Source organism: Heterocephalus glaber, unplaced genomic scaffold, assembly GCF_053883595.1.
Source record: "Heterocephalus glaber isolate CG9 unplaced genomic scaffold, H.glaber_assembly_v1.0 deba00001465, whole genome shotgun sequence".
NCBI lineage: Eukaryota > Metazoa > Chordata > Mammalia > Rodentia > Bathyergidae > Heterocephalus > Heterocephalus glaber.
The window spans coordinates 593,842-617,089 of record NW_028258312.1 but is presented as its reverse complement, the minus strand read 5'-3'; the positions used below and the strand labels follow the sequence as shown (position 1 = coordinate 617,089).

At 40.4% G+C, this 23,248-nt stretch overlaps 2 protein-coding genes across 6 annotated transcripts; both read left to right on the top strand.

Moving 5' to 3' along the window:
• Positions 1–128: 128 nt before the first annotated feature.
• Positions 129–21,366, top strand: Pura (purine rich element binding protein A). 5 transcript variants are annotated; one of them, XM_087180789.1, is made up of 2 exons: positions 129–223; positions 6,618–21,366. In XM_087180789.1, exon 2 carries the CDS (start codon positions 6,765–6,767, stop codon positions 7,728–7,730), a length of 966 nt encoding a protein of 321 aa, XP_087036915.1. In that variant the 5' UTR covers positions 129–223; positions 6,618–6,764; the 3' UTR covers positions 7,731–21,366. The 5 variants fall into 5 exon arrangements, with proteins under 5 accessions (XP_087036915.1, XP_087036914.1, XP_021111573.1 ...); XM_087180788.1 differs by lacking the exon at positions 129–223 and adding an exon at positions 728–847; XM_021255914.2 differs by lacking the exon at positions 129–223 and adding an exon at positions 832–967.
• Positions 21,062–21,366, top strand: Igip (IgA inducing protein). Its single transcript, XM_087180790.1, is given in 2 exon segments — positions 21,062–21,089; positions 21,092–21,366. Coding segments are annotated over 2 exon segments (159 nt in total). The 3' UTR covers positions 21,223–21,366.
• Positions 21,367–23,248: the final 1,882 nt, after the last annotated feature.

The following is a 23,248-nucleotide window of genomic DNA, read 5'->3' as shown; positions in this document are numbered from 1 at the left end:
GCCCTCCCAGTCCCTCTCGGCGGGTGTCTGAAGGCCAAGGTGAGACCCTCCTCGGAGATGAAAGGCTCTATTGCGGCCAGAGTAACGGGGGGGGGGGGGGGCGTGACGAGGTGGAGGCGGCAGCCGCAAAGACTCTGAGGGCCCTAAATTGAAGGTGGCGCAGGCCCTTCAGTGTTCTATCCCTGCGAAAGCCTGGCCTCGGCCTTCTGAAGCCCAATGAGAGGTAAGTAGTCCTTGGGGCGCTCTGGGCGGTAGGTGGAGGAAGTGTGAGCCGCAGGGACCTAGACAGCCCCTTCTTCAGTCGAGCCACAGGCTTGGGCCGCGGGATGTTGACGCGCCAGCGACAGAGAGGGCGCGCTCACGCGCGCGAGGGGGGCGGAGGGATCGCGTTCCGCAGCCGACTCGGTGGCAGCCGCTGAAACAGAGAAGCGAGAGCGGAGGGCGCGAGCGAGAGCGGGGGGGGGGGGGGTATCGAGCGCGCGCTGACGTCGCCTGGAGTCACGCACGGAGCGCCGGGTTACGCGACGACGTCTGGCTGCCACGACTTGCCGTCTGCGGCGGCGGCGGCGGCGGCGGCGGCGGCGGCGGCGGCGAGCGGATCCCGCAGGGGAAGGAGGAGGAGGAGGGAGAGCCTAAGGGGGCTGTGAGTGAGCTGGAGAAGCAGGGTGTGAGCCGGACTAGCCCGCGGGAGGGAGACGAGCGAGAGCCGACCCAGCCGTCCGAGCCGCTGCCTCCTCCTCCTCCCCTCGGCGTCCCGCCCCCGCCTGCCCGCCCTTCTCCCTTCTCCCTTCTCAACCCGCAGAGCCGGAGTGAGGCGCAGCTCGGCTCGCGCCGCTGTCCAGGACAGGTGTGCGCGCCCGCGCGCCCTCCTCCCCTCCCCTCCCCCCTTCCTCGTGCCCGCCGCGCGCGCCCTCCCTCCCTCCAGCCTGCGCCCTCCCTCACCTGCCGCAGGACAGCGCCCGCCCGGGTAAGCCCCTCGCGACCTTCCTGGCTGCCGCTGCCACAGCTCGAGGTGCCGCCCACCTCGTCCCCTCTAATTGCTCTCAGCCGGGGAATAATCATTGGACCATTGCAGACTTTCCTGCACCCTCCCTCTCCGGGACCCAGGCAGTGCAGCAACTCGCCCCCCCCCCCGTTCCCGCGCCTCGCAGCGAGGAATGAACCCACTCCTACCCCCGAAAGATAACAAAATAACACAACCCTCCCTTAAAAAAAACCCCACCTCCGTAGGCACTGGAGACCACCAGTAATGCCGGTTTCTTAGCAATCCCTGAACCCCATTTCCCCAGACCACCTTTTCCCTGGGGCCTGGGACAGTGCGCTAGACGTGGCCAACACTCCCTGCATGCCAACCCTGAAGGAAGAAGCAAGGTTCCATGATTTAGACTCCACTACCAAACCCTCCACTTCTCTGCTCACCCCCCCCCATTGAATACACCCGCCCAGGATGCGTTGTTTAACAACAACAAAAAAAGCAAAAACCCATTGGTGCTGACATTGCAAGTGAAGCCAGGCCCAAGGATGGGTGGTCCGGACAAGGCATTTTTACTGTCCTACAGAGCTAGATCAGCTCAACAGTCTCTTCTGCCTTTGTCAGGAGGCAAAAGGGAAGGATATGAAGGTCTTCCCTTTTATAACGACAGTGGGCCCCAGAGGCAGGCTGTGGTGTTTATAGGGGAAGGGACCCCACAAACGCATTTACCGTAAGTCTGAACTTTGGTAAAGAGAGGCCCCGAGAGCGGCTGGGTAACTTTGGTTCGTAGCTGTCGACCCCTGAATAAATGCCATCTTCGTTTCCATTGTTCCTTCGGGACTCCCTTGAGAGTTCTACTTGGTTCTGATCTGGGTTCCTTAACCTTTCGGTTGGGGCCAGGCGCCTTTAGGCAGCTTTTGGAAGCAGTGCCTATGCTTGTGTCCCGTGTCCTTGGAAGGGAGGTCCCAGTGCTTTACAAATAGGCTTGATTTGGCTGGATTTGGTTTGACATCTTTTGGTAGATTGTCAGAGGGGAAAGGAAATTTGGAGATTGTTTCAAGACCCCCTCTACCCTCTCCCAACTGACGTTTGCGAATTGCGGCTTTGAAAATTGGAGTGTTTACAGTGTGTGGAGAGTTGCTGATTTCATTCCTTTGAGTACAGTACTAGTAAAACCATTTAAGTGTCAGCTGGAAGAGAAAGCTTTTGACATTTGAATCCGTTCTGTTTGGACCTTTTGACTACATAAAATGTCGGGTTCTCTGAAATGATAAAAGTACCAAATTTAGAATGTATTCTAAATTTATTTAATTCTTATGCAAATATTTAAAATGAAAACATTTGGGAAATGTGAAGATTCTATCACATGAATTTTTCTCTTCAGATTTTAAATGTTTAATTCATATCTTTATTCGTAAAGATTAAATATAGCATGGAAAAGGCATAATTTTCAAGAATAGTTGAGCTATAGAAAGGGGACATGCTTTTTTAAAAAGATCTGTGAAATGCTGGAACTATAACGTGATGGTAAATGTTAAGATTTATTGAGAGTTTTCCTTAATTTTCTTTGTAGAGAAATGAAATGGGTAATTCGTCAACTTTGAACATTTGAAGTACAACATTCCAGTTAGTTTTAATGACTGGAATATTGAAGATAACTGTCTGATTTAACCCATCTAGAACTTGAAAACAAATTCTAATGTTCTCTTTTATTTTGGAAATGTGTGCTCTGGTAAAATATGAATACATTGTTTCTCTTGGAAACTATAATCAAAAGGCTTTTACTAACCAAAAGTAGATACCCTCTCTCAAGTTTATTTTATAAATGTGTGTTGATATTTACTTTTAAAAACAAAAGTTGAGCTAGATTATTTCAGAATCACCTGTAGTTCACGCTGAGGAAAACTGAGGCTTTTCCCTTTTTGTTCTGTTTCCTTGTGCAAAAATTTTTGTAAGAATTTGTTAAATACGTAGTGGGATTAAAATAAAATAGTGTTTATGCTCTGCAAATTGTGTGTATAGTGTCAATAAAAGGGTTCAAGAAACGTAGAGATGCTTACCAGGTTTTTTCAATGTAATCATATTTTGCGGACAAAGGGAATATTTTTTATTTTTTTCATTAACAAGATTAATTTGCTACATAATATATTTCGTTTCCCTTTTACCTTTCCTACACTGTAATGAAATTGTAGATTTAGTTTTGCAACTAGTTGTTTTGAAGTAACAAATTCAAACTGAAAGCTAGTACAGGTTTTTCATTCAGTAAGTTAGTATCTGTTTAGGTAATCAACAGATGGCTAGAAGCCTTTTTAAATTCATAAATTTTCTCATAGATCGTCAATGTTACAATTTTTTGTAACATTCTAAACTTCTTTTAAGACTTTTCTACAAGTTAGTATTCATTCCTCTGAGGCTGCTTTTTAAGGCTATTGTGCAACAGCCTAAAGAAAGCCGACTTTCACCTCCTAGTCTAAGAAAAAGCCCATATATACGGGCTTATCCTGAAATTAACCCTCTTGTTTCAGTAGTGAAAATGGGTTGTGAAAGTATGCTATCCAGTTTATCATTGAATTGTTTTGGAAAAGGCATGCATGCATGTGTAAAGTAGAATAGAAGCTGGCATATAAGGGCAGAAACTGTATACATATATAATGAATAGTATAAAATAAATACATAAAAGATATGTAGAGAGATCCAGGGCTCAGTCATTTGCTGATTTTTCGCTTAAAATTCCAAGTTTAAGTGTGCAAATGATATTTAATTTGTGTTCTGTCTAGAAATTCATCAGTTGCTTCTGCGATGGGGAACTAAGAAGTTAATTCCTGGTGACAATCGCTTTTTCTCAGAAAATCAGGGCACTCCCAAATCCAAAATGCTTCAGAACCTCTCTCTATATGTAAATGTTTGGGAAAGAGGACAAGAAATTCAACTACAAAGTTAGGCCAGTAAGGCAGGCAGTTTTGAATATACCAGCTTCTGTCCCTAGTATGGGAACATAAGCACGGAAGAATGGCAAGGACCAACAGGCAGGACCCCTCATTGAAATAACTTTGGCCTTGTTGCTTCTGCTTTGTGATCTCTGGGTCCAAGGGTTTGGTTCATCACAAAGTAAACCCTTGAAGACCAGCAGCAACCTTTTTAGATCAGACTTCACTGGATGTTAGCCTTAGATTAGGAGTGGGAGCTTAACACTCCGCCCTATTTCTAGAGACTGCTGCTACTCAGCTTTTTCCCTGCTGCCGCGGTCGGGGTCTATCCAGGGTCCTGATCGCTACTTCGTGAGCCTGGAGGAGCCACTGCTTCTTCACCCAGGTATTTTTGTTTAGTAAGAAGTAAAGTTCTTGTGTTTCCTTCCCAACAGATTTGGGAATAGGAGAGGGAGTGCACAATATTCAGCACTGAGGGGGCCATGTGTGGTACTAGAGATTGCACCCAAATTAAGGAGAAGTTTTTTTTGAGGCCCAACCCCTGGGTTTTTCTCTGGATGAGCCTGCCCTTTAGGGGAACCATTTCAGAGACTACTGGAGATAGGGGATGGTTCTGAGGCTGGTTCACAGGACTAACCCAGTTCGCTCTTTGGTAGTCAAGGTTCTTTAGTGGGAAATAGCTTTAGCCTAGAGCTGAAATAGCTGATGCTGAGTAGAATGAGGCTCTTGCTATGAGGGAAAAAAAAAAAAAAAAAGAAGCCCCAAATACCTAACAGGTTTCCCCAAGAAGTGAACAGATATTTTAGGGGCTTTGAGGGCTCAGGTATTAACAAGGTTTATGCCCTAAACTGTTCTTGGTTTCTTGATCAGCATCCCTCTCCCTCCTTTGGGGTAACCATGTAATCATTTTTTCTGAAGCTAAGAGTAGGGGAGGCAAGTCTTACTTTGGGGGAAAAGGTAGAGATGTTCAATGGGAGTGGAACCTACAGATAGAATAGGTACACTTTCAGGATGAAGTCAGCAATCTATGCATCAGAAAGCCAGGGGTAAATCTGCATAATCCTCTTAGCCCCTAGCCGAAGGTGGTGGGGGAATATAGGGGAATTGGCAGGGGTCCCCTGGAGATAGGCCTTAGCCTTCCCACAGCTGCCAGGGCTGTACACTGCAAGAGGCAGTGTAAGCACTTATTACCTACCTGGAAGTTGTAAAATAGGCCCTATATTATGCATGAGGTCTAGGAAGAAAGAAACCAATGATTTCTGAGTCCCCCCCCCAACTCCTTTCCATTACGAGAGGATCCTGTTTAGCTGTCACCCTCCAAACATTCATTGGCTAATTAATGGTTGGTAGCCTAGCTGTCTGTGTAAAAACCAGCGACCATTTAATGTTTTATTGGGTGAGGGGTCTCTCCTCAACACGTTTCTGGGAGAAAGAGTAAAAGGGGCAAGCAAGCGAACCTGCTTTAATGAATCCCGTAAGGAAGTGCGTTTCCCAGGAAATTCCTGACATTTTTAGCTCATGAATTTCCGAAAGCCTTCTTGGTTTTCTCCTCCATTCTGGGTCCTTCCAGAGAGTAAGAATAGTGGGTTAGGGTCTAAATGCCCAGCAGGGCCTGGTTCATCCGCAGAGCTGGCCGGCAACCCAGGCTGGGCTCTGCCCTAAGCAGGGTGCCCCCCTTGCCCAAATCTCGGGGGGGGGGCAGGCTGGCTGCCGTGGTCCCAGGGGGGCTGATTGCAGATTTTTGGGTGAGTGTGGGGTTTCTTTTTGATTGCTGTTTCGGAGTAAGGGCAGAGCCTACGGGAATAGGCACTGCGGGCACCCAGGCCCTGGTACGGCTACTGTCCTCCGCTCAGCGCCCCCGCCCCCCCGCCCCCCCCCCGCCGGTGAGTGCGCCCGCCCGCCCGACTGTGCGGGGCTGCGGTTGGGGGGAGGGGGGAGCGGGATCATCTGAGGCCAGAGCCGCTGCCTTGCGCGGGGAGGGGGAGCGGCGGGAGAGAGGGGAGGGAGAAGGGAGGGACAGGCTAGGTGTCTGCTGCTCCGCGCCACTGCTGCCGGAGCCCCGTCCTCATCCCCGGCAGCCCTCTCTGCAGCTAAGGGTTACTACCACCGCACCGCCTCCTTTTCCTCGCCTGCCTCTGCGGCCAGGGGGCCTGGGTTCTGCGGTAGGAGACTACCAAGCTGGGTGACGGGAAGGCCTGTCTGGGTTTGGGTCTGGGTTTGGCTGAGGCCCGCATGGGAGGGGGTGGCAGTGACTCGGTGTCCCCTCTCTGCGGCTGGCTCTGCTGCGCTGCGCAGGCCCCTCCTCCTACATCCTCTCTTTGGGGGTCACGGGAAAGCGGAGCCCAGTCCTCTTCCCTGTGCTTAGTATGGGAGACCCCTTCTCACCCTAGTCCCGAAACTCCCTGGGTCAAGGCCTCTTAGGGTCTGGCTAACAGCGACAGCCACAGCGGTGCTGGTGGTGGCACAGTGGGGGCAGCAGAGCTGCGACGCGGCTCAACCCGCTCCCTCCCCACCCCCAGCCAGGGGTTTAGGGTGAGGGCTGGCCGGTGGGCGCCGCCTGGCGGGCGGGCGGGAGAGTGGACTGGGGGCCGACATCAGGGAGAGGGCGCGGATCACGTGCTGGCGGGCGGGTGGGCGCGTACAGTAGGGCACCCTGCTACTGTACTGGGGAGTCAGTGCCCTGTTACCGGGTCTCGTCTGTCTCGTCTCTCCCGCAGATCTCGCGAGAGTGGCTGACTGGCTGTGGGGGTTGCGGCGGCAGCAGGCGGAGCCGGGGAGGGAAAGCAGCGGCGGCGGCTGAGGCGACTGAGGCGGCGGGCGGAGCGGCTGGCGGCGGCGGCGCGGCGGCGGCGGAGCGCAGCATCATGGCGGACCGAGACAGCGGCAGCGAGCAGGGTGGTGCGGCGCTGGGCTCCGGCGGCTCCCTGGGGCACCCGGGCTCAGGCTCTGGCTCCGGCGGGGGCGGTGGTGGCGGCGGGGGCGGCGGCGGCAGTGGCGGCGGCGGCGGCGGGGCCCCGGGGGGGCTGCAGCACGAGACGCAGGAGCTGGCCTCCAAACGGGTGGACATCCAGAACAAGCGCTTTTACCTGGACGTAAAGCAGAACGCCAAGGGCCGCTTCCTGAAGATCGCTGAGGTGGGCGCGGGCGGCAACAAGAGCCGCCTCACTCTCTCCATGTCAGTGGCCGTGGAGTTCCGCGACTACCTGGGCGACTTCATAGAGCACTACGCGCAGCTGGGCCCCAGCCAGCCGCCCGACCTGGCCCAGGCGCAGGACGAGCCGCGCCGGGCGCTTAAGAGCGAGTTCCTGGTGCGTGAGAACCGCAAGTACTACATGGATCTCAAGGAAAACCAGCGCGGCCGCTTCCTGCGCATCCGCCAGACGGTCAACCGGGGGCCGGGCCTGGGCTCCACGCAGGGCCAGACCATTGCGCTGCCCGCGCAGGGGCTCATCGAGTTCCGCGACGCCCTGGCCAAGCTCATCGACGACTATGGAGTGGAGGAGGAGCCGGCCGAGCTGCCGGAGGGCACCTCCTTGACTGTGGACAACAAGCGCTTCTTCTTCGATGTGGGCTCCAACAAGTACGGCGTGTTTATGCGAGTGAGCGAGGTAAAGCCCACTTACCGCAACTCCATCACCGTGCCCTACAAGGTGTGGGCCAAGTTCGGACACACCTTCTGCAAGTACTCGGAGGAGATGAAGAAGATTCAAGAGAAACAGAGGGAGAAGCGGGCTGCCTGTGAGCAGCTGCACCAGCAGCAGCAGCAGCAGGAGGAGACTGCTGCTGCCACTCTGCTACTGCAGGGTGAGGAAGAAGGGGAAGAAGATTGATCAAACTGAATGGAAACACACACACGCATACACAAACACACAGCCAGACACAGAGAAAATATACTGTAAAGAAAGAGAGAATTAAAAGTTAAAAAAAAAAAACAAAACTTAACTCCAAGGGCGCACCACCCACAGAACCTCCACCAACTGACAGTTTCTCCTCGTGACTTGCCACCCAGCGCTGGATGTTGTCCACTTTATCCACCATATGAAACAGTAAGCAGCTGCTAAAAACAAAAAACAAAAAAATACAAAAAGTAATAACATTATATGAACTGTTTCCTACTTGATTAAAAATATAAAGAACTGAGTGTTTATTTCCCTAATTAACCAAGAACTTTTGTACACGTTTAAGCTATTATTAAAAGTGTTTGCAAAATGGTCAAGATTATAATATTGCTGAATTATATAAAAGTCCTTTTCATGTTGAGCTAACATTTGACTTTAGCACAAAAAAGAGATATTTTAGAACACGTAAAATAATATTTTTAGTTTTTCTCATTTTGTTACCAAATTTCAAACCTTACATGGAGGCTATTATAGTATATTTGACATCCTATATACCTGTGATTAGAGATGTGTATATATATATGAGGGCTAGGCATGCTGTGTGTCTGAGCTTTGTCTAAATGTTATGCAGAAGTTTGTAGAGTTAAAGGTACGTAGGTTTAATTCATGCAAGGTAAACAATAAGTGCTCTCTTTTATACAATATGCATTGCATCTGGACCTTAAAATATGGTCAGTGAAACTTCTGTGAACATGAAGAAATTATTAAAAAAGGCATTTAAATGAAATTTGCTAAGTTGTGATTTTTATGGTTGGAACCAAAGTTATTCAAATAGAAAAAGGAAAAGGAGAAAGAAAGAAAAAGGAAATCTCCCATAATATTTTTCTGCATCTGTTTGCTTTGACTGAGTAGGCGTTTTGTTATTATTGTGTATATGAGATGTACTTGTATTGTTCATAATATATTTTTTTTATTATGTGTAGAAAGATTTTAAAAATTTAACTAACGTGCAGCAATTTCCAGTGAATCTGTACTTGGACATCAGGTAGTGAGTCTATTTGTGGTCACTAGCACTGTCTCCCAAACTTGTAAGAGGTCTAAAGCTATCATTTTTTTTTTTTTTTGCCAGTGCTATTAACTTATGTAGACCTGTTAAAAAAGCAGAGCAACACAATTATAGTTATCCTACTGAGCCATGGATTCTGAGTTTTGTTTTAAAAGTGAGAGCCAAGTTGGTGTATGTAAAGGATTTCCATGTAGCTGTGGTGCTAGTTATTACTGGCTACATTCTATGCTAAGTGTATTTGTGTTCCCCAAGTGTACAAGCCTTCTATCAAAAGTATGTTCTATAACTCATTTTCAAAGCATAGGGTATGAAAATGAAAAGCTTAGGAGAGCACTTTACCAAGCTGGTGTCCTCCATAAATTGTTTGTAACGATAGTCTTAAAGATTTTCATTTAAAGATGTTTATGTGCTTTTAATTGACAACTAACTTCTTGCTGCTGTATAGTAAAATATTAATATATTTTTATCATTAAACTGCTGCATGACTATCATCTTTGAGTGAAGAGAAAATGTTATAAAAAAAGATGCCTTAAACAGTACATTTTGGTTTGGAATTCTGTAGAAAGTATTTTGGTAAAAAAAAAAAAAAAGGATCTTGGATCTTGTCTGACAGAGTTCTGGGGATAGAATTGTTTCTTGGCAAATCTAGCCACATAGATCTAACTGCTGTATGTAGACGACTCCACCTGTAGGAGTGGGAAGGTTAACAGTGCTTCTCTTATTGTAAAGCATTGGACTAGGAAGGTGAAACAGTTGTCTTTTTGAAGGATTTTTTCTGCTGGTTCTTTGGGTTTTGATTTGATATTTTTAAGCTCCCTGGTTGAGTGTGTTGTCTTTGTTTTTGAGATCTACTGTATGTGTTGAATAACAAGCTATTTTCATTGTACTGTGCATTTTCTCATTAAATTGTTTGCTTTTAATATTCATACAATGTTAAATATGAGGTGACCGTACAGTAGTTAGGAGTTTCTTTACTTACAAAATCACTGGAAATGATTAAATTGCTTTTCCCCTTCCCCAAGGTGCATTTTTCTTATTTCCATATAGTAAAGTTGAGCTTTTACAGTGCATAATGTGACATTTGGAATGCTTATCAACTGCATGTAAACATTAATAACCTGCACTTTTTTGTCTTAAGGTTTGTTGAGCTGTTTTGTTCACTGTACTTTAACTGTGATATGGAAAAGATTGCATTCTCTGTGCTGTTACTAATTAGGAAAGAGAATTGCTTTGATTTTGTCTCTTGTTTACTATAGCTTCTTAAAGTAAAACCTTGTACTACAGGTTGTTGGAGTACTCCTAGATCAGTGTTTCATAGTAGCCAGCAATAAGTAGTGCAAGTCAACAAAAACAGCAAACTTAGGCAAAGTGTCCTTTCTTTAAGATGTGAGTTCTTTCATGAGGTTTTCTTTAGGGTCAGAATTACCTAAAGTGAAGCCTTTCTTAACTTAGAGACTTCAGATTCTGCTTGGAATCCTACCGGATCAAGAAGCACATTTACTGTGCAGTTATCTTTACACTATTAACAGTTGAACACAATCTTAACTAGGATTTTGACACCATTGTCTGATTCATGGTCAGTGGATTTAAGAAATCCACGTGCAGATCTTTTAAGACTTAAGAAGTGATCATAAAAAAGACTTAAGTGACTGTAAAGATGCTCTTTTTTTTTTTTTAAAGCATCTCACTTTACCTCCCCAAACACGTTCCCAACCTTCCTTTCTGTATTCTCCTATTTCATCTTTCCCCAACGCCCCCACCCCAGGTGCTCAGTACTTTACTAGGGTTCTATATCTCAGTGTTTTATGTTGGAATTTTTCCTTGTTCTTATTTTACTAGTTGGTAAACCCTGTTTGTGCTGAAAAAAAAATGGTATATTTGACCATATGTGTTATGCATCAAAGACAGTATGATCAAATGTGCCAAAAAACAAGCAAACAAAACTTAATTCCTGAAAAGTATGCCTTATTTTTATTGATCTATTCTGTCTTATAATTAAGGTCCAAGAGCTTGGTTAAACTGTTATTTGCCTAAGTAAAAGAAAACTTGAAATGCGTTTCAATATTGACATTCTTTAAAATGAGAGACACTGTCAAGTAATTTAACCCAGAGATCAACCACCAGATTTGAATGTGTGTGTGTGCGTGCGCGCGCGTGCGCGTGCACGTGTGTTTGGTGTTGTTCATTGTGGAGTTGTTTTTTTAATTTTAAATCACCAAATCTTTTTTTAAGCTACTTTTTATTTATACCTCCTATTTATCATGCTGATGTTAGAAGCAGCAGTCATCCAGCCACAGAGGGAGCTAAAGTTAACTAACCAGAACTGTAGAAATCATTATATTTGCCTTTGACAACAAAGGAAGTTCATAAGAAAAGCCATATCGGCTTTTCCTCTACTAAATACAGATTGGAGGTAGATGCATATTTGCCAAATGGAAAAACAGAATGCTATAGTCAGGAAAGACAAACTGTTTTCCAGCTTCTCAAAAGCCATGGAAAGTAGAAACCAAAATCAACAGGGAAATTTAAAAACCCATAAGTCTCACTTTCTAGTTGTGCAGGTGTTGAAATTTGACTCAAAATGGAAAATATATCAATATTTTTTTTAGGCCTTCATATCCAGAAATGGATAAATATTCCAGTTTGATTTTTCAGGTAATGAAGAAAGCTGCTAGTATTTTTAAACCCTGCCTAAAGAAGACAGATAATTTCATTTGGGCGCAAATACTTATTGCCTTGAAAAATAGCACTGTAATAGCCTATGATAATTAGTCTTAGAATAACCTTTATCCCTTTCAAACTATGCAAATTATTAAATATGTGTAAATTAGAATTCAATTAAAGATATTTGATTATATTGCAATCAGATGGCATTCATGAACTTAACTGGAGCATATACAAATAAAATCTATTAGTTTAAGAGTTTTTTATGCTGACAGAAAAATATAATTTAGCTACCTATTCTAAAAATGGTGAATATTATTAATGTTGTATAATAAGACTGGGAAGACTGCCTCCTTTTTGAAGAGAGAGATTAAGGATTTTTATAATTGTTTTTCATCAAATTTTAATATTTTTGTCAAAATTTTAGGTATTTAATTTGTAAAACAGTTTGCTTTGTACTGGCATACAGAAAATAGGGTATTGATTTTAAACTTTTTGAAGCCAAGTGATCAAGTACATTTGTAATAAAAGTCAATGGATCTATATCAGTTGTACTCACTGTTTTCATTTCTTACTAACATAGGGATGCTATACTTTTTCTGCAGGAAAATGGAACTAAATTTGGGTGGAAGGGAGGGGGAAAGATAAATCTGTTGATAGTGAGAATCTGGGAGGGCAGGATAGCCCAAGCACTTTATATCATTTATAAGTCAGTTAAGAATTAATACTGTATATTTTTAAAAGATGCCATGTCAGCTGTTTTCTTCTTCATTTTTTAGGGAATTTGATGTCTGGAAAGTTTATCTCATTCATTTTTGTTTCTGTGCTTTAACATTTTTTGTTTTGGCACTGTTGAAACTTTCCAAACTAACACATTTTTCTTTTGTGACAATTTAGTTTATCTGCTAGTGATGGTCACCCCACCATGAGCATTATTATTTTTATCTCCCACACATGGCTCACCCTCTCTTTTACAATATTCCCACTTATTTTTTTCTCATGTATTTTACACACACACACACACACACACACACACACACACACACTGCCAGACTATTTTAGAATGGAGCTTTTTGAATTGTTGTGGTGGTAGCTTTCATAGTTCCATAATTTCTTTTAAACGTGAGCATACTCATAAAATTTTCTTCTGCATAAAGAGATACTAAATCTAATGACTTTTTTTTTTCAAAGTCTTTTGAATATCAGAGTGAGATCTTGCTATGTAAAGAATGCCAAAACAGGGGCATCTTTAGCAACTTAAATTTAAAGTGGTGACGACTCTGAGCATAACATTTATACTTGATTATCCCTAACTTGGAATGTCATAATAGTTTGGAGGTATATATACTGTGTCATGAGTGGAATAAATAGGAGAGAAGATTTTTTGGAATTGCTTAAGGAAATAAATTCACCAAAGTTGTTTGTGCAAAATTCTGTTAAATTTACCAATTTAAATCATACATTATATTTTTATACTCTTCATTACATGTTAATCAAATTTAGGCCACTTGTAATGAAAAACACAATAAAACTAAAGTGATCATTGCTGTTAAAGTTACTGTTTTCACTCAGCAGTATTACCAGAGAGTCACCTTTGCAGACTTTGCAATGTACTTTTTTTGGTACTGGGGATCGAACTCAGGTCCTTGTGCCTGCAAGGCAGGCGGCAGAACCACTGAGCTAAATCCCCCGCCATTGTGATGTACTTTTAAGAAAAGCTGATTTTCATATTTATGAAGTTATTGGATCCCAAAGCAAAACCTAAATTTAAGGTCTAGGCCATTTGGCTCTTTTTTTTTAATTAATAAAAATTTAATTAATATGGGCTAGGTGAAGATGATCTAGATTAGCATTAGCCCAAGTCAGGTAGAATTTCAAGATATAAGAACAACCAGATGAAATATGGAAAATATGGGTTCTAAGCCAAGTCGTCATCATTCATCTGCCAAATTGACTACCAGATTTTGAGGTTAAAAGAAATAAGCATTTTTTTTTCTTTAGGAAAGCTGAGTATGGCAACGGTCACTTAGTAAAAACATTTTTAAAATAAGAATTTCATAGCTACACATTCATTTTTATTTTATATCCATATTACATTTGATATTTATTGTTTCCTTCCTTTTTCCTGACATCCTTTGCTTTTGTGGCACATTGTCTTATTGATAGGTAGAAATATGGTGATGATCATATATGTAAAATAAAATTGTTTCTTATAAACCAGAAATATTTTATTCATTTTGGAATCACAAGATTTTTGTGCTTTCATGAATACATATTTTGTTTTGTTGATTACTAGTGATTTACTAATTAAATTTTTGTAACAATGGAAAATTATCTTTATTTAGGGTCTACTTTAATAATGAGGAAGCTTCTATGTTTAAGGACCAAGACCTTCTATTCTAGATTTGTGAAAAACATGGAAATATTCTTGTTAGTATATATTTTGATCTAAAATGTGTTAAGCAGAAGGCTTCTAGGTAGATGTAAGAAAAGATGTTTTTGTTGTGAAGTGGCAGTTAAAAGTTATGGCACAAATGACTTCTAGTCACCTAGACTAGCTCAAACAGTGATGGACCATCAGGTAATGATTTATTAAATTCATATTGAAGTTGGGTCAAACTCCCCTTCAGCTCGAGTAGCTTGGCGATTTTCAGTGCAATTAGTTGTTGGAGGCTCTTAAGCTACCACTTATCTTATACATCTGACATCTTGTCTCTCCTATCCTCCTTTTCCCTTGTTTCTTTCTTTTTCTTTATTCTTCTTGCCATAGGCCTGCCAGTGGCACTCAAGCTTACCCCCTTCAAAAAGAAGTAAAGACATTGCTAACTCCTGCCTTAGAACATAGCTAACTGATGATCCAGAAAGATTTCCATATTGTGAGCTAATTGGGCAGTGTTTTTTCCTGCTGTTTTCCCTTTAAGATTTAAGTTGATAATTTGAAGAGTGTGTCTAAATTAGTGTTAAGAAATTTTGAATTGAAGAGTGTAAGAAGTATATGTCTTTTACTTAAGTTTCTGGGAACTGAGACATTGGTTTGGAAGTTTGAGAGCAGGAAGGGGAAAGCTGTTTAAAGTGTTTGTGGATGGAGGTGTGAGAGGTACATAGGGAATGGTTTGGAAGTAAATTGGGAAGAATTTTTATTGGATTAGGAAAAGATGCTAAGATGATGTTTGTATAAGAGTTGTTTGCTAAGAACAATTAAGTTGATCTTTACTAAGGATGTTTCAGTGATGCCAGAAAAAAAACGAGTCCCTTGTTGACTGAGAGAAAACTGTTTGTTGGTAGCTAGTTATGATGATGATGATGATGATGATGATGATGATGATGATGATGATGATGATCACGATGACGACAACGCATTATACAAATCTGTTTCCACCTATAAGATGTTTACTTTTCTGGGACAAATTTAAATAGCAAATTGGAATGGCAGCTTTTCTGGTAATGGCAAGTTGGTGCTAAGTGCTTATTATTTTGAGAAAAAAAAGTTGAAAGTTTCAAACTTTTTCACAGTTAACCATTTTTAAACTATCAGTAATATTTATTATTACAGACTATATTTTCTTGGGCTCTTGTCACAATGTAGTTTACCTTTAGATCTGTATCCAAAGATCCTCCGTTCTACATAAACTCTAGCCTTTGGTCCCAGTTAGTTTCTTAGAAGACAGTAAACCAGATAAAAGCACCAAGTTGCAATTTTAGGTATCTTGTCTGTTTCTTTTATGTTTACAATATTGGCAACCATTTAACATTGTGGACTTTATGAGGCCTTCAATAATACTGTATTTCTGAAATTAGATGATATACCCCCTAAACTCATATTTCTGTTTGTTTTTCCACTTTTTCTCTTACTTTAAAATTGTAGACTTTCTGAGTTTGTTGGTGGTGGATGTTAATTACATAATTTAGTATATCTTGGAGGTTCTTATGTTCTTTTGTAGAGTGAGATAACCATTTCATATTCTGTTCTCATAATCCCAAGGGTGTTTTAAATTATTTAAGATAAAGAATTGCTATGATATTTTTAATTACATAATTCAGATATATTTGGATTAACTCTTTGTTAGCAAATCTAGTATGAGTTATTCCCAGTGATTTTGACATATATTTTCAAGTTCCATTTAATTAGATCTCTGTACATTCATATTAAAAATCTCTTTTAAAATAGTCAAAAAAATAGGTTCTGATTTTGTACTCGGAAGGTAATTTTTCTTTTTTATACATGTCAACTTCATTAACAATAGGAAGATTATTTTTATATTGCTTATTTTATAGAGTTGGCACTTAGTATAATTTTCACATTTTAGTGTGTGTCACATTTCAAATTATAATACAATAACATACTGTAACTTGTTTAAGTCAGTGCAGAGCCTTCTTAAGTAGTCCTTCCTTTAGGAATTGGCTTAAAAAGAAGTGAATTCCCCAACCTGTCTCAAGAACCAGTGATTTAAATAACTGTGAGACAAGTCTTTGAAAGGCTTCCTTGAGTCTAGTTAGTGGAAATAAATGATAGCCCATTTCCATGCTGCATAGTTGTTAGGGTTTATAAAGTTGTCAGTATGTAAAAGTACAGAAGTAGGAAAGACTATGTAAAGTTGCCTATAAAATTTCTATTTTTCATTATTTGCACTATTTATCTTTGCACTTGATTTTTTGAAAGTTAAGACTAGTCACTTTCACTTTTGTTTCTAGTCTTTTCTAATTTCTTGCAGAATTATGTTTTCAATATCCCTCCCAAAGCAAAATGTATATGCAATTAAATATACTTTTTAAAGCCAAGAAAATATTTAATCTTAGCTATGTAATACAGAAATTTGTTTTGATAAATATTTTAATAAGGTCCTTGATTTGCCAATAAAATTCTTTGTAAATGTGAGCTTTATTAAACGTTTTAAATAAAGTAAAAGCTTAGGATAGATATAGCTTTGAGATCTAGCTTCCAGCCTCAGATAGCCTGGTTTTGGAGTGTTGGTTTGTTTCCACTTTAGTCAATGAGATCTGAGTCTTACTGGGTACATGCTTAAAAAACTGGAAGTGAAGTGGGTGGCAGTGGCATCTGCCTCTTTCATGTAGTTTTCCATGATGTTCATATAGTTTCCTCATGGTCTATATGATATAACTGGTATTGAAAGAATTGCTTAAATGACTATTCCTTTTTGGAATTCAGAATTGACTCATTTTTTGAGGAAGGGTGCAGCAAGGGATAAGAGACTTTATTTTAACCAGAGGCAGTCTTATAACCTCAGAGGTGTTCTCTAAAAGGAAAGAACAAAAAGTGTACCTGTAAGCATATTTTTTTGTCTTAGTGAGATTGTGTAACACAGTGTTTATAATTGCAAAAAAGAGATTTGACAGTTTTGTCAATAGAACAGAGAGATGTGTTTTTGGCTGAAATTGTTTTTTATAAGTTATTTCATTGTTTCATTTTATATTCCCTTTCCCATAATTTTTACATACTTAAAACTAACAAGTAAGCGGCCTTTTTCAGATCTTGCTTATTTTCAGAATGCCCGAATGTGTTTCTGGGGAGAAGGGATGGTAGTGTTTTAATTCTTGACGTGCTCCTCTCAGCATGTTTTGCTAGTCATTCTGGATCTGGTATTTGAAAATTCTGTTGAAAATTTGATGGTGTATTTGAAATGAGAATGTCCTCTATAACATGGTGTGAATGTTTGTGGCCAGATTCTGTTGTGGAACCCGTGGCTTTGTTTTTAATTTGACTATAAGACAACTTCCACTGTCTAGATTTTAAGTTTATCTAGTGGAATTGTAGTTGTCTAACTATAAACCAGTCTGGGGGAATAGAGGTTAATAGATGTGGATTTGACTCTACATAATCCTATACAAATCACAAGTTAAAGGCTTACATCATTAGAGTTACCTAAGTTTTATGTTGTTAGGTCTTTAAACGTGGGTGATGTTCAGCATTATATCTATCATTTTTCTTTAGGAAAAGAGGGAAATTCAATCCCCAAACTTTTTCTTGGAGACTAAATTTACCACATACGGAAAATGAAAAAATTTTTTAAAGTGGCTTTATTTTTAAATGGAGTTTAACCAGCTTAATTAGTTCTTTTTCCTAGTTTAAAGTAATTATTTCCCAAGTGTGAATAAATGATCAACATTTGCCTCCCTCAACCCTTTTTGGAGGTTCTTTTTCATTTTGTGCTCCCAGTTCCCAATCATGGTATAAAATGAATTACGGGTATCCCTCTTAAGTCCCGTGATCCTTTTTGGGGGAATCACAGATACCTTTGATAATCTGACAAAAGTGATGGACCCTGTCCCCAGGAAAAAAATGCACATACACATAATTTTGCATACAGCCTCAGGGGCATCACATCTTCTGAAACCTAAGTTAAGGATCTATGCTCCAAGTAAACTCCATAAAGAACATTCTAATGCAAATATTTGATAAAAATTAGGAACTAACTATTGTCTTAAAACATTTCAGATTGCAGTTATTAGATGGTGGCCCCACTAGCAAAATGTGACATTGCAACAAGCTTTGTTAGACATTTTAACATCCAGACAGAAAGAAAAAAGAAGCAAAATTCTGAGAGCTACTTAAAAGGAGTCAGGGCATCTTTAGACATGGGAGCCATTTTTGGTTCAAGGCAGGGGTCAGGGTGCCTGACAGCTTCTAGCAGGGTAGAGTTTGATAAACCACAATGCTCAGGATGCCAAGGGGTTAGCCATTATCTTAACCCCTTCCTCACCAAAAGATTTTAGTTTTGTCTGTTGGGAAACAAGATGTCACTAGGGAAAAAAAGATTTGCCTTACAACTGCTGGAACACATCAGTTTGCTGATATACGTATGGGACACTAGTATTATTTTTGAGAAGGTGCATAAAACCAAAGTAAATTATCCTTTATGTAGAACATTATTTACTAGAAATATTTGTTTGGGTAAATTAGCTTTGACAATTTTTACCAGTAAATACTGATTTTATTTGAAACTGGGAATCCAGTTTATAAATAGGATAGTTGATATATCCATTCTCTCCCCCATATAAATAATAGTTTAAAGATTTATGCATAGTTTTTACTTTCTTGATGCCACAGGATGGGGTGTGGGGCGGGGGGAGATCTTTGAGTCAACAACTGACAAAATGTCAAATTTAGTCAAATTTAAAAATTGAGAAGCAGCACTTTAAGTCTAACTCTACACCATTTTAATGCATGTGTTAGTTTTAATGATTTTTGGTGCATGCCTTTGGGCTTATTCAAAAGTGTACAATAGGAAAGTATATTTCCTTTCTTAGAAAGGAGATGTTTTTCTACTTTGAAACATGTAATTACAAAAATCTTCCTCTGTGGGAAGATTAACCATGTACTGAACTACTGAGAAGTATATATTTTTAGATATACAGAAGGAATCTACATGGAGCAGCATTCAGACCTATATAGAAGTGATAGCATTCTGTATAGGACCATAAAGGAAGTAACATTAAACACTTAAACAGACCTTGTTGGGTAGAAATACCTTAGATCTTGCATTGACTTCCAAAAAGAATATGCCACAGAAGTTTGCTGAAACTTTTGTTGTTTGAATTTTCTCTGTCAGTGTATTTAACCCAAATACAACAACTTTGGGTTAGCACATATGTAAGAATCAAAAACTAAACTAAATAGATCAGTCTGGTTTGTCAATCCACCTTGACTGAAATAAGTACACTAATCACTTGCAACATGAAAAACTGTCCAACTCCTCTAAGGTTTTGACAAAATAACCTTGGCTAATGTGGGAAGACTCCCACTTTGATTTCTGACCTGACAGTGAAGATTCATGCTTGACATGATTTCAAACCTGACAGTGTCTGTTTAAGGAGCCATGGTACAGTTTGCTAATTCAATCCCAGATACCTGTTGATTACCTGTGAGATCTAGAGTCCAAAGTAGCCAGCAGCCGTATCCCTGAGTGCTCTGTGCCCATCAGATAAAGTGAGCAGGGTTGGGACAGGTCACAGCTCAGATGATTGACCTCAGGTGTTGTAGACAGCCCCAGTTTCAAGAATTGTATCTGCTTTCTTGGGAGTCATCACTGAACTAATGTCCCATACTGTGTTAATGTAGATGCTCTCTCTTAGTGGAGGCCCAGAGCACACACGTGAATTGCTTGTGGTACTCAGAGAGGGGGTGCTAACTCTGATGCCCTGGCCAAGTTCCAGTTTAGGGATGTGGGTCTTCTTGTCATTCTAATTGGAAATGTGCATCACTTCCCATTTTTCCTATTGATCTCAATGCAAACTACACTAGTCTGTTTCTTTGCCCCCGGTCCCAAGTCTCTAAGATACTGGTGTGTATTATATGGGCCAAGTTCATGCTTTATCTCAATGCACAAGGGTTGAGGAATGAGTGAGCTTGGTATCAGGATGCACTGTGATGGGAGGATGGACTCTTGTGATGCCAAAGGGATGAAATTGGCCCTTTTTAAAGCATAATTTAGGGAATGTGCACTGGCCGGAAGCTTCCAGCCATGAGGTATGAGCTGAAACCAATTTTCCCTCTTTTCTTATAGCATGATGAGGAAATCAGTTGGGTTTTCAGCGGTCAGGGAAGGCCGGAGTTCTGCAGCTTTAATCTGGGTAACTGAGGCTGGCTTGAGCAAGACTTTGGTTAATTAACTGGGTTCTCAGATGCCACAGACTCCGTGAGAAGTCACCATTATTTTCAATGGTTGTGATAGAATATCCCCCTAGTAGCCATTATTTTAAGATTATATTGCAGAGTTGCTTTATTTTGAGCTTTTTGTGTATACACAATCCCAAACTGGAAGAAATTTTTAAAAGGAATCCTGCTGTGAAAGGTATATATTACTCTAGATTTTTCTTACTGTAAATATTGTAAGATTGTAATACTGTCAATATTTTATTAACCAACAAATGTTAATCTATGTGAATTCAGACTTATTTTAAATGTGCTTCTTATTTACTGTGTGTGGTCCCTGTTGCTGACAGTATTAAGTTATATTCTGATGTAAGATTAACTTTATTAAAGAATGTAAACATTAATGTTTCCTTATGGGAAAACAAATAAAGTATAAAGAAGACAATTCTTTTCATTGAAATATACTGTGTATTTACACTTGCTAGACCCAGCACCACTTATAAATTTAGTACACTGTTCAGAATTTTAGTTCACACAGCTGACATGATTGTGCTCTATTTGAAAGTCTAAGAGTAGGTATTGTTGGAATATAAAGTTTGTATTTGTCTGCTGTGAATCATCATCTTGAAATTTCTAATCAAGTTTGTAAAATTTTTATAATAAAACATTTTAATGACAATTTAAAAATTTATCTTTAAAGAATGGTCAAAACAATATCCTTTCAGAAATAGAATTGTTCTTTAATATCTTTCCAAAATGACTTTGGTTAAATGGACCAGATGTACATTAGTTAAAATTTAGGATGAAGTTGTTGATATTCTTTGAGTTTACAAGTTAATCCTTATTGGAAATGTGCCAATATATAGTAGAATATCATTACTTTGCACTGTTTGGGGACCCCATTCAAGAATGTTGAATTTTGCCAACTAAAAAGTAAGCAAATGCAATTTAAAAAGTAAATTTGAGCATTCTGTATTGCATATGTGCAGATATTATCATATGAAGAAGCGCGTGTGTTGGGCTGTAATATAACCATATTTGCTGTCATGTTCTCCCATCTCAGTGCTGGGAACTCACCATGTGGAAACCAAGCAAATGTGTTGTGCATCAGCCGGCTTGAGTTTGTTCAATATCAAAGCTGAAACTAGCGAGGTCTGCTGTACTGCTTATTGAAGTATTGTGATTCTTTTAGGCATTGATTCTTACAAAATATATACTGTAACAGTATACTTTGTACAGATTGAAATTTTATTTGAAAAAATGAAATAAAGTAGGCAAAAAATAAAGATGTTTATTTTTCATGTGACTATATAAACAGATCAGTCTTGTTTCAGTGCTTTTTTGGGGGAGGGATCGGTGGCTCTTTGATTTTTATTTTTAATGAAAACTATTTTTAGGCATAGGCAGCAGGTATGCTACTACTTGCCCATTGTAATCGTTAATTGCTGTAGCATTAGTTGTTCTCTCAAGCTGGAAAAAAGCTATTTTCTATTTTATTAAAACAGATTTGTTTATTTTTTAAGATTTTATGTGAATAGTTCCCTGTCCAGCTTCTCGAGTCTATTTTTTCTGATGGTGCAACAGTTAATGAAGCCATCACATTGGAGAAGGAAAAACTTTTCCTATGGATCATGTTCTTTCCTGTGGAAGGTTTTCTGTTTCCTGTCATTTTAAATTTGATTTAGGGTAGCGCGCGCGCGCGCGCACGCGCGCACGCACACACACACACACACACACACACACCTTTCGAAACTACTTTTCTAATGAGTAGAATGGCAAACGGAATTAAGTTACTCGTAAAAATCATGACAAAAGGATGATCTTTCAGGATAGTTTCATTGGAATTTTCTAGAAGAGTAGATTAACTAAAGAGAACTACTCCACATTTGACTTTTAATTTAAAAACCAGCAAAGACCTCAGGTATATATTTTCTTTGACTTCTAAAAGTAGAGTTTGAAGTTTTATTTGTGCCTTGCTTCATTTTATCATCTTTGATGCTTGTACTTTCAGGGTGGATATAAGGAAGGCTGGGAGTAAATAAGTCTCCAAGGTTCCTGGCAAAAAGCATACTATGGAAAATCTTCCAATGTTACTTAGATATACATGACAATCATTATATTCTAAAAACTCGTGCATAGTTCATAGTGTTAGAATTTCAGGCTTCCCTAGATGAATCCCATGAGAATTTGTTATTGTAATTACTGTTTTGTTGGTTTTCTTGCTAAAATAGCACCCATTTGTAGAGAACAGTGGGATTGGAGTAGTTTCCACATCTGACAACTACCAGTTAATAAAAACAATGAAGACATCTTACAACCAAAAATTAAAGCTAAGCTGGGGATACTGGTACATGCCTTTCTTCCCAGCTGAAACTGGGTTCTGGGTTTAATCCCTGGTATAAAACAAAAACAAAAACCAAATCTGAGGGTGCCACTGTTTTGGAGAGGTACGTGGAGTGTCTAAGAAACTAGTTTTCCTTTAGTTCTGCGGTGCTTCTGACTCTAAGATCACAAAGAAGACAGGTGAGTACTTTCTGAAAAAAGAAACCAGATTCTGCATATTCCTCAAGGTAGGGTAAAATAAATTCCTGAATCCCAATCTGAGAAGAACACAAACGTGAAAACTAGCCAAGATTTGCTCCCAGTAAATATATGGCAATGAAAAGCCAGAAACCAGGCCTGTTTGTAACTGTCCTGTGGCCTTAATATTTTAAAGACAGGTTCAAACAGGACCATGATATGTTCAGTGGTCATTTTGAGAGCAAGAGGCCTTGAGGTGAGATCCTACTGCAGGGTCACAAGGGGAACATCCCAGACATGGGATTAGTATGAACTACAAGGCAAGGCTAGAGTAGAGCCATGAGGCCCCTCAAGAAAGGAGCCCAGCATAACATGGTTAAGAACTTTTTGTCACTTTTCTTTAGTATTTCCTTTTCTAACATGATACAATTGGCAATCTCTTCCTACTCCCACCTCCAATGGATATAAACTTTTATTTGATAAAAGTGATGCATGTGATAATGTAATGTATTTTGGCTCTTTTGCCTGTTTTTTAGAAATCTCTTTGTTGCTAGCTCCAGTAAGAGTTGCTTTCCAAGCAAATAGGACTTTTTGATTTGGGGTACTGGGTTTTGGAAGAATTTCGGCTCATTTGGGATCAGAGGGAAA